The sequence below is a fragment of the Haliotis rubra genome, unplaced genomic scaffold (genome assembly GCF_003918875.1).
Source record: "Haliotis rubra isolate DU_JTF1 unplaced genomic scaffold, ASM391887v1 Scf371, whole genome shotgun sequence".
Lineage (NCBI taxonomy): Eukaryota > Metazoa > Mollusca > Gastropoda > Lepetellida > Haliotidae > Haliotis > Haliotis rubra.
In genome coordinates this window covers 435,901-451,057 of record NW_025767048.1, presented here as the reverse complement: position 1 = coordinate 451,057, position 15,157 = coordinate 435,901, and the positions used below count along the sequence as shown (strand labels likewise).

Here is a 15,157-nt window from a genome sequence, read left to right as displayed (position 1 = left end):
TGATCTTTGTTTTTGTAGATGTCTGGAAGAAAATAACTGGGACTATGAGAAGTCAGCTACCGTCTTCACTCAACTCAATGTATGTATACAGCGAAGTCCATAGATGTAAATTCATGTTTGTGTGGCAACTGCAGTGGACAAAATCCAAGTTATGACACAAAGGTGTCTACATGTATACTGGGAACTGAATAGATACAGTTTCATTTGTTTCTATAGGAATTGATGTGGGCAGGATCCACTATTGTATAGGTGAAATAATACTTAGTTTGGCATGAAATAACATTATCTCTGCAATTCACTGTGCAGTGCCATCTGGTTGCTTGGTCCTGAATCCTACTCCAAATGGTGGAGGGCATGTTCGGCAGGCAGGCAGGCTTGATTATAAGGAAATAATGGGACATCCTTGCTTGCACATTTGTCACCAGTCAATTTATTGAACACACAGATGATCATATGTCCAAATCCCAGATTCAGTCTTAAAAGAGTGTCACCCATGAAGTTCCAGGTTAGAGTTGATCTTCAGCAACCCATGCTTGTTGTAAGAGGCGACTGATTGGATCGGGTCATCAGACTCACTGACTTGATTGAGACTTAGCATCATATCCCAGTTACATAGATTGGTGCATATAAGGTCAATCACTGGATTGCCTGGCCTGGACTCGTTTATTTACTGACAACCATCACAGCTGAAACATTGCTGAGTGCTGCGTTAAACAACAACAAAAGCAAAAAGTGTGTCAGTACCATATACCCTTGCTCATATCTTTCACCAAAGTGGTAAACTTTCAAGACCTGCATCACTGTAGGATGTTTCTAACTTCCTTATCCACAAATTTTATTTTCTTCTTTTACTTTCCTCTCTCCCTATTGTGTATGAACCCTAGAGAAATCATTCTAGACATAAGATACAAATAGAATCTATTGGGTATTATAGAAAGATAATTTGATATTGCAGGGTGATGGCCGGATTCCACCCCTGGCTTTCGTGAAATGAGAGAAGCTTGACCTCTATCATCATTGTGGTTATCTACAACACGCCTCAGCACTTTGTCAGACATTGAGAGTAACGTTACAAGCTTCTGTTGCCATGAAGAGTGAAAAACCTCCTTGATTGAAGGTGTATGCAGGAACATGTGTGAATATGCACACAGTTCCCAGATGGAAATAATGCAACAGCAGAATCAGAACCTAAAAGATGGATTTTGTTCATTGTGTAAAGATCTCAGACAAGAACTTGTCAGTGATAAATTTCCTTATTTGAAGTGTATAGTACTTTGTATATATGTGTACATTTTATTGTGTAAATAACTGGTGGACGAGATGTTTTTCAGAAATGACAATCAAAAAGTATGAGCAAATTAATTACTGTTCATTTTCCAGATCATTTCTGTGAAGATTTCCCTTCCTTCATTTGAATTGTTGAAAGTGTTTTTAAGATGAAAACTATTTTTTTATTCAAACATTTGTTGTATTTTGTTGATTTTGCATGTTTTTATATAAGTAGTGTGTTCTGGTGAGAGTAGTTCAGGGAAGGATCATGTACTTTGTAACAGAAATTAAATGCTGTATGATAATGTTTGTGACCTGTTAAAAGACATCAACAGGATTTTCATATACTTGTATTTGTAAGTGGTTGTTATTTGATTTGATTTGATTTGAATTTTTATTTTTTCATGAATTCTTTACATGATGCATATGTATGTAAAGATACGGCAAATTTAAGGTGTAGAAATAGACATAGGGAAATCATTTGGAACACTAAAATAGTGCTGTTTTGTTGATATTTCAGAAATAGATATTTATTTTCTTACAAATTGAATTCCTTGAAACCAATGGCTGTTTTATTTATATAAATTATACACTATCAATTACTTGGTTTACAGATTGTTTGTATACTTAAAACATATAGTGGTTAACAAAACTAGAAAGGAAGAGGGCAAATATTGGCTCATTTTAAATGTAAAATATAAATTTTTGGAACATCAGCATGAAAATTATCAGACATGTTTTTGCTGACAATTGCAATATTTTTTTATTCTTGTTGTGATCAGAAGTATGGCTAAAACGAGTGAATAGGGCAGAATTTGTATCTATGACCATTCTAGTCCATGACCCAGAATGATCTTTCTCACTTTGTTTGTTCGGTCTTTGACTACAGCTAAAAAATATGCCTATTCAAAAATTACAAATGCTTCCTGAAAACATAAAACGTCAGCCCTTTTGACATGTCTGATAATTATCATCAGTATTTGTGAAATTTACATTCCTATTTGTTAATTATACAGATCCTGTGGGCCATTTTGTACCTATTAAACACTGTCCTTGAAAGCAATTTTTGAAAAAGATATTCATAAAGTGAAAATGAAGAAAAAATCCAAAGAAAAGTGGGTTACTTCTTTGGCCACATGGATTTTTTGTATTGTAGTTGATTCATGACAAAAGAAAGAAGAAAATAATCAAATTATGAATATTAAGAAATTGTGCTTGCTGAATCTGTTGAACATATCTGAACAGAATATTGAAGATTACTTTTGCATGGAAAATACTTCAATGTTAATTTAGAGATTTCAGTTTACTTGTGAAAGTGCAATGTTGTGTGTATTTGATTCACAATGACTGTATTACATGCCCTCTGAACAAGCCCATAGGATTTGGCCTGGATGTTTTTAGTTGTATGATGCATCTATTGTAACATTGAGTAATCCTGTACAAATGTAAATAGTTTTATGTGATGCTCATGCATAAGTATTCTGTGTTCAACACCGACACAAAAGTGAATGTACAGTATTGTTGAAATATGTACATAAATAAATGCCATGAAAACAAAAGCAATATTTTGTTGTTCTGTGAAAGAAACCCTGTTTTTCTTTCAGTATACATAATGCTGATGTCATGACTTTGTATATCACTGTAAATGTACCTTAGGCCAGACAAACATGTGGTTGATGTCATGAGCCACACAACTGTCCAAGCCTGGCGACAGAATCTTCATTAGTATAATTTCCTGGGGATATTGTGACATGGTAATGCATCTGTAGTGTGTGGAAATGGCTTGTCAATTAGAAATGATGTTATAGCAGTCAGGATATGCTGAAGATAACAAAGTCAGGTTCAATTCCCCACTCAAATATTGGCTGTGGATCAATCATGTTTCTCAATGGGTTTTTTATGCCCCCGCCATATATGGCAGGGGTATATAGGGTTACCCTTGGTGTCCGTCCGTCCGTACGAAACAGGGAATGTATTCTATCCACTTCTCCACCATAACCGCTCTGTGAAATTCAATGAACTTATACATGGGCTTTCTTGGGACTCTAATGGTGTGCATCTCATTTTTTTATTTTTATTTTTATTTTTTTTAAGTTTAGAGACATTTGAACTTAGGTATATTTTGCTGAATTTCTCTATGTAATAGGGGATGAAGTCTATCCACTTCTCCACAAAAACTGCTCAACAGAATTGAATGAACTTCTACATGTCTTTTGTAGGGACTCTAAAGGTGTGCATTTCATAATTTTGTATGCAATTTCTTAATTTTGTCACTTTTACAGATGTTCAACTTAGTTGAATCTCGCGTTATTCAGCCAGTGTTAGCCATCCAACAGTGTGTAATGCTATCCACTCTCCTCAAAAACAGGAATTCATTTAGATTACACATTTGCTTTATAGGGACTCTAAAGGTCCTCTCATATTTTGATTTTGTATTTTATTTATTTTTCCAATTTTAATGCCGTTTGAACTTAGATAAATTTTGTTGAATTTCTCTCTGAATATAGTGTTGTAGGGGGTGAAGTCTATCCACTTCTCCACAAAAGCTGCTCAACAAAATTGATTGAGCTTCTACGTGTGCATCTCATACCTTGTTCATCCAATTTCTTAATTTTGTCACTTTTACAGATGCTTGAACTTAGTTGAATTTTGTTCTATTCAGTCTGTTCGTTCCATCCAACAGGGGGTGTATGTTATCCACTTCTCCTCAAAAACTACTTTATGGAATTCATTTAGATTACACATTTGCTTTATAGGGACTCTAAAGGTGTGCATCTCATACTTTGATTTTGTATTTTATTTATTTTTCCAATTTTAATGCCGTTTAAACTTGCATAAATTTTGTTGAATTTCTCTCTGAATATAGTGTTGTAGGGGGTGAAGTCTATCCACTTCTCCACAAAAGCTGCTCAACAGAATTGATTGAGCTTCTACGTGTGTTTCATTGGGACTCTAAAGGTGTGCGTCTCATACCTTGTTCATCCAATTTCTTAATTTTGTCACTTCTACAGATGTTTGAACTTGAATTGGCTCTATTCATCCAGTTTGTCCCATACAACAGGGGGTGTACTTTATCCACTTCTCCTCAAAAACCACTGCACAAAACTCATTTAGCTTACATATGTCTTTTATAGAGACTCTAAAGGTGTGCATCTCATATTTTGTTTTCGTATTTTATAATTTTTTTGTGTTTAGAGAATTTTGAACTTAGATAAATTTTCCTGAATTTCTCTGTGATGATAGTGAAATAGGGGATTAAGTCTATCCACTTCTCCACAAAAACTGCTCAACAGAATTGATTAAGCTTATACATGTGTTTCATTGAGACTCGAAAGGTGTGCATGTCATAGTTGCACAGATGTTTATTGAACTTGTTCGTGAATTTTGTTCAATTATTGATCTTTATATGTCTTATGAATGTCAGCGGGGGCATCCGTGTCCCTGGACACAATTTTTTCTTGTTTTTTTTTTAACCATGTCTGATTTATACAGAAATGGTAAATTCCAAATAGTGCAGACTTCTAAGGTTAAATTCTAAAGAAGCTCAGTCACTTAACTACAAGAAATTGTTGAATTTATACTTCCTAACAAGTAAAATTTGTCCTACAAACCTGGATTCACAGCGTTTTGATTGTAGCATGTTAATGTATACAAAAACTTGGACACGATAACTTGGGGGAAAAAAAAGGAATGTGCAGGGGTGTTAGCACAACTTTGATGTCGTGCACACAGCTGGACCAGAGACATTTGTTGGAGTGAGTGAGTTTAGTTTTACGCCACACACATTTGTTGGAAGTACAGCATTGTCACATTATGGACTTGGGCTGCCTAAGCAAATCAAACTGGTAAAACAGTACAGGATTATGATCGACACGCTGTTTAGAGATGCCAACTTTCCAATTTTCAAATGCAAAATCTGCTCTCCGATTTTTTAGAAAAACTCTGACTTCATTTTTGCGGTATACAATTTTGTAAGTCACTGGTGATTTATTTGAGTGAAAACTGGTAAAAGCATTCAGAAGCTTAGCGTGTGATCCTTTGGCGTGTTGATTGTGTATATTGCGTGTTATTGACGATGAAGTTTCACAAAGTTTTTCTGAATGCATGTCATAGTCCGTATGAAAGTGAAACAAAATGGCAGAGCCGACCACGCGCTCACCCCCAACTCGCACCTTTGGTGCTCAGACCTGGCTTTCACCAAGTCATGACTCCAATTTCCTTAGATTCAGAGTTGGCATCTCTGGCCGTTTCAAAAAGAAAAAGAATCACCTAAAACTGGAATGGTCTAAAAATGTTTTATTTATAGATTCCATGTATACTTCCATTAAACGAAAGATAAATAGAAATATATATATATATCAATGAATGTGTTCTATAATAAAACAACAGCAAGAAGCAACAATGGACAAGGTTCAGGTAATTCTTGACCACTTCAGTGTTAATCAATTGGACAAACCAATATAATTTGTAGACCTCATTGACACACATATCTGACAAAACTACAAGATTTACTCATGTTTCGCGCAGATCCAATGAGATTTGTTGTACTTATGGATGCTGAATTTAACATTAAAGAAACTTGTTTCCTTCAAATTCTTTTTGTCCATGATGAAAAAATGGAAGTGAATTATAACAGAAATAGAAGCCACCACATGACTAACACGATTCATATCAACAAAGGAAATAAACTTATCAGTGTTTGATGGATTTATTCTGAGTGTGAGGACCTCATCTGGGGCGGACACAGCTTTGAGAAAGGGGGAAGCAGACTTCATTTTCACCTGTTACCACGGGTCATTTAATAAACTTTCAGGACAAAATGGACGCACGCACACGCACACCTATGCTCATAGGGTTTCAGAAGGTCGCGGGTTCGATCCCCGACCGCGTCATACCAAAAGACGTTAAAATATGGTACTTGTTGGTCTCTGCCTGGCGCTCGGCATTAATGGGTACAACAAGGACTGGTCGGCTCGGAGTCAGTATAATGTGTCTGAGTGGGGTATTCATGCTTCACTGCGGCATCGTATCTCAGTGGGCTAGCACTATAAAACCAGCTTAAGTCTGGGCTAGTACAAGCAGCCGCACATACACATACACATGCATGCACATCGTCATATGAGCGAAATATTCTCAAGCACGACGTAAAACCCAATTTCACCTCACCTCACCTCATAGGGTTTCAGGGTTAAAGAACAATCTATGCTGATCACTAAACAGACTAAATGGATGAGGTGGTCGCTCACCTACATGTTTAAATGTGTGTCATAACAGACTAAATGGATGAGGTGGTCGCTCACCTACATGTTTAAATGTGTGTCATAACAGACTAAATGGATGAGGTGGTCGCTCACCTACATGTTTAAATGTGTGTCATAACAGACTAAATGGATGTGGTGGTCGCTCACCTACATGTTTAAATGTGTGTCATAACAGACTAAATGGATGAGGTGGTCGCTCACCTACATGTTTAAATGTGTGTCATCATGCGTTGATGGAATGAGTTGTTGCTCGAAATAATAATCACGGATTTGTCTGGTCCAGGCTTCTGTAATATTGCAGAGAGTAACGTTAAAAAATACACCTGAGGGCTCAAATGTGTCTGGACATCCATTCACTGGTATCTGTAAAGCTGAGAGGATAGCTTGAGCTGTGCAGAAGATTTCACCAACATTCATACATGTTGATACAACAGCCATGTCTTTGATTCCGAGAGAATAGAATTTCTCAGATCTGATCAAAGAGATTGGGTCCATACTGCACTTGACCATAGGGAACAAACACTGGGTCGATGGCTGTCTCCACTAGGCTCTGTACTAGACCAGACAACAGCTTCCTGAAATATACCAACATGTATATATCCTACACTTGGCACTAGGTCAGACAACATCTTCCAATGTACACTCGAAAGGAAATCGTGTAAATTGAGTACTTCTCCTAATTCACCAACTAGTCCACACATCCAGACTAACTAAAAACTCCACACCACCTATGTAACCAATCACCTGACCAGTTAATCAGTCTTATCACTTACTGTGCACAGGCAGGGGCCCCGTTCACTTCCAGCAGCCACACCTTGAGGTCACTGTCCACCATGAAATCAAAGCCCAGCAGCTGGAAGCTCCAGTAGTCCAGCCCTGTGGTGTTCAGTTTCTGTGCAGATATATCATATATATACCATAGAGTGGACATACACCTATCAACACTTATAATGACTAAATATCTCCAAGAATCAATGACAAAACAACTATTATTACTCATCAATGAAGAGAAATCAGTGCCTATAATGACTATTATCTTACTTCATGTAAAATACTTTAATTTCATTGGTCAATGACGGTTTAACAAGTTTCCGTGTCACCCTTCCAGGAGGGTGACAACTGGAAAAAATATTACTCACTGCCACGGTAACCGCCAAGCTCTCCGCCAAGAAGCTGAAGCGATAACAATCCTATGACGTCATAATATGACGCATGCCGTGCCGTGCCCTCGGTAAAATAGGGTCTGTCATGCCGTGCCCTCGGGCAATACGGTCTGATATAGATTAGACCGTATTATCCTCGAGAGAAGCATACAACTTATATAAATCTATCCAAGAATCAATGATAATGGAACTACTCAGCTGTGATTAAATCTTTTACTAACAATACTAAGAGTTGTTTCATAAATATTTAGAGCAAATGCTTCGAAGACTCGAACAGTCAGGAGTCTACAGAAATCTGGCAGCTCATTCCATCAAACAGTTCCAGAGTTGTTGAATGCTTCACAATGATGCCTCACACTTCTGGCCAGAAGTACTTTCAATACAGCCTCTATACCATATTTCTGAAAGTGGTTTAGTTAACAGTGTAAATATGTTTCATGTATCTGGTACTCACACTCTGGACAATACCCAGACAGGTCTTCACGATGGAGCGAATCTGTGGCAAGATGGCAGTGTCAAGGCCAACTCCATATTTGTCCTGGAGGAAGCTAAGATACGACATGCTTCAATACTTTGTCAGAGACTAATACGTTTACCAAAAAATATACTGAGTCAAAAAAGAAACTTCACATTCTTTCTTCGGGGCACTATGAAAGAACAAGAAATGGTAAGATGGTTAAATTGTTATTATTTCATTGCTGAGATCTGTGTGATATACTCGATACACTGACAGTGCCATAATCAGTTCCATTAGGCTACACCGCCGTTCCAAAACATGGGTATACAGAATGTCAAGTCACAAGAATAAAAATGCGAAATTTCTCAGTTCAATATCGTATGGTCGCCCAGCGTATTCACCACTGCCAAACACTGTCTCCTCATCGACTGCCTGATGCTTGTGAACCGTGGTTGGGGATTCTGGCGCCATTGCTCTTGCAAGGCAGCCAAAGTTCCTGCAAATTCTGAGGTTGGTTCCTAAGACCACGTAGCCTTCTCCCAAGTGCATCCCAAACATGCTCTATTGGATTAAGGTCAGGGGACCTCGATGGCCAGTCCATGGCGTTGATTCCAGCGTTTTGAAGGAAATTTCGTGTCAACATCGCGGTATGCGGCCGAGCATTATTATGCTGGAACTGCAGACCTGGGCCATGAGCCGCCATGAAAGGAACGAGTTCAGGGGTGAGCACCTGGTCGCGGTAAGCAGCAGCTGTGAGGTTTCCATGGATGACCAGAAGTCGAGAACGGTTGTTCCCACAGAAAGCACCCCACACCATGCAACTTCCACCCCGAATCTGTCGACTTCCTGTACACAACATTGGGCATACCGTTCTCAGCGTCGCCGCTCCAGACTCTATGCCTGCCGTCCGCGAATCTGAGGGTAAACCTGGATTCATCGCTAAAGACTACTTCGATTCCAGTCTCTCTGGGTCCATCGGAGGTGGCGTTGGGCCCACAGCAGACGTTGACGTTGATGAAACGGCGTCAATATTGGCCCACGATATGGGCGTCGAGAATGGAGATTGGCAGCCCGCAACCGATTTCAAATGGTCTGTGAGGACAGTCGACCTCTAAACATCTCAGCCCTGGTTCGTGTAGCCGGCAGAAATCTGTCACGTAGGTGGCGTAGGGCCGATTTGATCGTCTTCTGCTCGTGGCGCCACACGCGTGGGCCTCGACCTTGCGTTAGGCGATCAGAAGTGGTGCCAGTTTGTTGTAGAGCGACCTGCAAGTCATCATACACAGTACGGCGGCTGCATCCCATTGCTCTTGCGGCGTCAATAACTGATCTTCCCGCTTGCAACATGCCAACGGCACGTTCACGCTGCACATTTGACAATCGTGGCATTTCAAGTACCATTAGAACTGTGGTTTAAAAGTGTTTTTCAATTCTTGAGGCCAATGCAAACATCGCGTGCATATAAAGAAAACTTCGATGCGAAGATCACGTGATCGACTGCACGTGCAAAACCTGATTTGGCACTAACGTCATTTGCACGACGAATGGATGGGTTTGAGTGGGTTTTGCTAACGTTTTTCTAGAGTCGAAAGGTAGGGATCCCATTTCGGATACATAGATGTATCATCAGAGAAAAATTATTCATTATTTTTCAAATTACATTTTGTGAAGTTTCTTTTTTGACTCAGTATATTTTTCTTTTGTGCATGTTGTGTCCCTTTGCCATGCAGAGATCAATCGATAATGGGTTTGCACCCAAAAGTAGTCCTGATGATTCTCCTTACACGTAGTCAGTCAGCACCACAGTTATCAGTTTTATTGAAGTTATGGTTTATTTCATTAGGCCAGACCAATTTTATTTCTTGTTCTACAGATTTTTGTCCTCAGAAAACCTAAAGGCAGGGGGAAAAAATAATAAAATAAAATATCACCAGTCAAAGTAATATTCCTTTTAAATACTAAAAGTGTTCTACTTTTGGCAATGTATTAAGTGTATAGGGGCCAAAAAACAATCAAATCAATTTTTTTTTTGTAAGCTTACATGTTTGGCAAATAAAAACATCAGGATTTTATTTTTTGAGTAGGGAAATTTTATATATTTTTTTTCTTACTCTTGAGAAAATACGACCGGAGGATCCATAAGGCAAGAAAAAAATTGGTCTGGCCTTATGGTGAAATACTGAGACAACCTAACTATTTGAACTATCTTACAAACTGTTCAAAGCAGCATTATTACCCACTCACAACATACCTGTCAAACTCGTCATAAAACATTTCATTGCCAACTTCATATTTGCCAAAGTTTTCTGACAACTCCTGCTGAAGAGCATGATTGGTGAGGTGAGCTGTGAGATGGTCCAGTCTGTCAGGCTCGTACTCCTCCGACGCCGTGCGAAGAACTCCTTCTCTGTACAGGTAGATGGTGTATGTGGCATCAATCAGCACCCAGCACCTGCAGCAACAAGCATGATACAGTAATCACCATAATCTGCATGTGGCACCAAGCTCTGATGTTGATATAACGGTAATGTGGCTGTCTCTCCATGAAGGTTCATATTCCAACTACGGTAACACCCATAGTTTCCAATTTCCCCAAACCATTTGTCATATCTGTTTGGCTGATATGTGAGCAAACGGTTTGGTTCAATGTTACTTTAAACAATATTTCAATTATTGGGGACAAATACAAAAATCAGCAAGTCTAGTACCAGTACCCAAATTGATAATAGACGATCAAGGAACCCCATCCCCATCACCAGATCTACACACCCCTAGAGCTTTATCTGAGGGTATTTTCCAGGTTAGAATTGGTCCTTTACTTTATGCCAACCTGATGTCAAACTTGCGTCCACCAGACAATAGTAATGGTGAGTCAATGTACTGTTGTATAACGTAGGCTTTCTTCTGACTGTCCACCATCTGGACCAGGCTCCCTACATCACTGGAGATCTGGATACCATCTCCTGGAACAGACTGACACATGATAGAGATGGGTTTGAGCAGTATTTCAATGACTTCACAGCATAATTAAGCATAAATGAAAAGCACAATGTGTTCAGGGGCGTAGCTACCATTATAAAAAAAGCCCAAGCTTACACATGATTGTTGCTAAAAAGGTTGGGCAAGCCCTCAATACTATTTAAATATAAAGCTTTGCAACCTATCGGGCTTACATGAAAAAAATGGCTTGCATCTTGGCAGGCCATCGAACTATTGTAAAAGTGGGAGCCCACAAGGAAATGTACCGTAAACTACAGCTGTAACAAACTCAAAGGGACCACAAACTATAGTTTGTTGTACACTTTTCAACTAAATAAATTATACAGCAAGAGCCCAGAAGAAGAAAACAGTTTGTTTTATCTGTTTGTTTATCATAAACATTTGTTGTAAACTAGTTTTGTGTGGCAACATGGACCAAACAGAGGTGTTGGTTGGTATTGTTCAATACTGTGTTTTAATCGTTTAGCACAGATGGTGTATTTTGGTCTCAAGATAGTTCCAATATTTCTAGTATTTGGAGGTCAAGATAGCAACAGCAGCAATACAGGCACATGGAAACAACTGATTTATCTAAACATGTAAAAATATGAATTTCTTGATAACTGCTTCCAGCTGTGATAACACTGTTAAAATCCTTTTGTAAAAAATAAAACAATGGGCCAGATGAATTACCTGAAACACAAGTAGGAATTTTGCAGCGTATTGCACTTTATAGCTAAAATACATGGAATTATCATGAAACGGCCCTCCCATTATCAGAAATTTGCGGTCCGCTGCAAATGATATTGGACCGCTCAACCTTAACGACGGGCCACTATCAGTTCTGTTGTCAAGTGACGTCATAGTTCGACATTAATTTGCTTTCGACTGGCAGATATTCTGGGTCAAACAAGTCAAAGCAACCCAAATTCCCGCTTCAAATAGCAGTAGCATTGGCTTTCTTGTTGGTGCTAACCTTAACAATTGCACTATTAAGACTGTTGATGGACCAAAACCGAACACTGTCATAGTTTGACATGTTGCAGGCTATGGTCTTGTCAAAGGCCAAGGTCGAATATCGTCACTTTCTGTTGTGGCGTCACTTGAATTGTTCGATGACGTAATTGCATTCGGGCAGTCAAGCCCGTCAGAAGTTGATTTTGGTAAACTTACAGTCAAATTCCTTCATTGTTTCCCTTTTCTTTTCAACACAAATTCCATGTATTTTAGCAATAATACTCGGTAATGCTATTTTTGAGGGCATTATCATTTGCAGAAGCCCTCGGTCAATTTCAACTGCCCTCCTTCGTCGGGCAGTTAATGGAAGACCTCGGGCTTCTGCAAATGATAATGCCCTCAAAAATAGCATTACCCTTATAATGTTCAGTTTGATCACTGTATAAGAATCCTACAAGATTTAACATAACCTTTAGCCCCATTTGAGCTCTTTGCAATCCATATGACATGTGGGGCCCTCTCGGCACATTTCTTCAGTTGGTCCCGCTCGTCACTCCGTGATCGTCTCTGGCGTACAAGTTTCTCCTCACCAATGACCACCACTTCCTGATCACATGGTGGGTAGATGACAAATGATGTTGGCATCCACTCAAACATCCGTAGTTTCTGCTCTTCACAGTAGTCTTTAAGCGTTCTGGTGAATCAATAAGGACCACTAAACACAAATAACAGGTCGTTTTATGTCTTAGTCAGCAATATTCCAGCCACATTACAGCAAACCATAAATTATTAACTGAGGACATAATTAACAACCCACACTGTCCACATCCCTTAATCCATACAAGACACCAAATGCAGGTTGCCAAAATATAGATTTACTATCGGCATAGGGATGACAGATTAAAGTTTAAAGACACATGTTAATAATAAACATTTATATATCACAATAATATTTTAGGGCATCAGTTATAAACAAAACCATGCACAGCTCCAAAAATAAATTTGGAGACTACAAAATCTTATATGCAGATTATAAGCCTGTCCATTTTAAACAAAACAAATATCCCTGACCTCTGCTTAAAAAATGAAATCAAATGTGAAAGGAGTTAGTTGGTTTTTTATCAAACAACACTTTTTGTTATCTAATGATCATGATGATAATTACAGTATTATGTGAAGACGATGATGTAACCTCAATACTTTACCTGACCAAAGATGCTTTTCTGCAGATGACATCAGAGCCTCGATAATAGTTCACCACTTGAGTCAAACCTCGAATCTGACCTGTTGTGAACCAAGATATCTGGTCACTCATTTCATCATATTCAATTTATCTATCCTGTACTTAACGCCCAACGGCAAAAACCTACATGACAGAATGACATCAAATTTTAACATTTGGTGAACCAAAAGGTATTTGTTACAATGAACAATAAACTTATGAGAAACTGCTCCACAAGGTAATCACTAGCATGACAGAATGACATCAAATTTTAACATTTGCTGAACCAAAAGGTATTTGTTACAATGAACAATAAACTTATGAGAAACTGCTCCACAAGGTAATCACTTGCACACCCCAAAGAGTGTTCCAAATGTACTACATAAACGAAAATCCTGTATCCGCCCCTGACTAGAAATATCATTAAAGGATTGAAGAAGGATTCATAACCAGTGATATTCTTATGTACAATCACAACAATTGTCTGCAAGTTCCATGGTTTATATCCACAACTTCAAATTGATCTATAGAAAAGGTATATGTAATTAAGATGTATCTATTGCTTTTAGCATTTATTAAACCAATTAACTTGTAAGTGATTTTTATGAGCTAACAAACTTGCTTTATTTATTGCAATTTCTCATTACTATGTTAAGAAACTGATTTTTACACCTTTCTTATACATACAGATGAAGCTTAAAATCTGCTAATTCATGGCAAGTAAAATATTGCTATCTGAGCCAGACAAGCAGGGAAATGATCCACAATTATGTCACATCTGCTCTGCACAAATAAGCAAACATGGGGCATTGAAGAAATAAACCAGGCTTTTTATAAGATAATTTATTATCTTCTGTATACTATATATGTTTTGCTTATTTGAAGTAAAATTCTAACCCTCGATATACACTGGTAATGCATTATAAAAGGTCATGCACTTGCATGTTTCTCATCACCAGTTGACTTGAAAATTCAAACTCTCTGCATATTTAATTTGATTTATCTTTACAAAATATATTGCTGGAAAAATGTCTTTAATTAATACGTTCAAAGAATGCTTACCACATACATAACTATAGATACTTTACATAATTGCTTTCATTTATCATAAAATTATTAACTTCGTTTGGAGTTGTATGGAAACAAAAGAATAACAGTAACTCAGTACTGGCTACCGTAAGTATTTTCTACAAAACAATTTCATTTGTACTTTGAACGAAAATTATGAAATACGTTACCTACCCTTTCTATATCTTATTCAACTATACGTGATTTTGATTAGCATCTATCTGATCCACCTTTGTAATAGAGATGTTTACAATAGAGGTCCTAAACAATTACCAAGTTTGCTGTAGGGTAACTTGTTTCTGTCACCCAACATCAAATTGAACCTGGTCGAATCCTTCGGCACTTTCTTCCATGATTTATCTTCCCTTGTTTGCAGGTATTTTGCCACAGCTGTGTATACGCTGCTTCCGGCATCACGTTGTACAAACAGGTATGAAAGGTCTGCCATTTAGGAGCGACTACATACTGGAACTGTCACTGATCACTGAACAGTTAAATACTACCTTATATCTACACATTACGTGTATGCTGCAAGTGCGTGCTTAGAAACCAAGGAAGATAACTCTCTGGATAAGAATTGCATACCACTTAAAAATATCCGTAAAATATTTCTTTTCGTTTTCCAATCTTAAAATAATGTTTATATACTTCCGGCAGTGCACGTTTTTAGTTCTGAGCATTTTTTTGGTAAGAGTTCCTTACGTACCCCCCACCCAATTTTTAACTATAAACTATAGTGTTTGGTCCTCACAAAAATAGACTGGTGGTACGTAAGGACGTT

General features: G+C 38.1%; 2 protein-coding genes across 3 annotated transcripts in view; one reads left to right on the top strand and one right to left on the bottom strand.

The window, feature by feature from the left end:
* Positions 1–2,828, top strand: part of LOC124285955 (nuclear RNA export factor 1-like) — a 32,399-nt gene extending 29,571 nt beyond the window's left edge. Inside the window, exons 18-19 of the mRNA XM_046722244.1 lie at positions 19–79; positions 956–2,828. Of these exons, the coding sequence (XP_046578200.1) occupies positions 19–79; positions 956–994 (100 nt within the window). The 3' untranslated portion in view covers positions 995–2,828. The remainder of the gene's footprint in view (positions 1–18; positions 80–955) is intronic.
* Positions 2,829–5,549: 2,721 nt separating this feature from the next.
* Positions 5,550–14,924, bottom strand: LOC124285975 (tubulin--tyrosine ligase-like). 2 transcript variants are annotated; one of them, XM_046722282.1, is made up of 10 exons: positions 14,650–14,924; positions 13,292–13,370; positions 12,557–12,780; positions 10,981–11,113; positions 10,402–10,602; positions 8,148–8,241; positions 7,304–7,422; positions 6,732–7,105; positions 6,441–6,515; positions 5,550–6,115 (listed from the first exon to the last, which is right to left on the bottom strand). In XM_046722282.1, the coding sequence occupies exons 1-8, from the start codon at positions 14,822–14,824 to the stop codon at positions 6,997–6,999; spliced, it is 1,134 nt and encodes a 377-aa protein (XP_046578238.1). In that variant the 5' UTR covers positions 14,825–14,924; the 3' UTR covers positions 5,550–6,115; positions 6,441–6,515; positions 6,732–6,996. The 2 variants fall into 2 exon arrangements, with proteins under 2 accessions (XP_046578238.1, XP_046578237.1); XM_046722281.1 differs by having other exon boundaries at positions 6,441–7,105.
* Between the last annotated feature and the right edge of the window lie 233 nt (positions 14,925–15,157).

What these genes read in the sequence shown, in the direction of transcription:
- LOC124285975 (XM_046722281.1), bottom strand. Translation starts at nt 14,824, where the DNA reads ATGGCAGACCTTTCATACCTGTTTGTACAACGTGATGCCGGAAGCAGC. An exon ending in GAGCTCAAATGGGGCTAAAG is followed by an intron (nt 11,114 to 12,556) that starts GTTATGTTAAAT and finishes AGTCTGTTCCAG; the next exon opens with GAGATGGTATCCAGATCTCC. An exon ending in TTTTATGACGAGTTTGACAG is followed by an intron (nt 8,242 to 10,401) that starts GTATGTTGTGAG and finishes GTCGTATCTTAG; the next exon opens with CTTCCTCCAGGACAAATATG.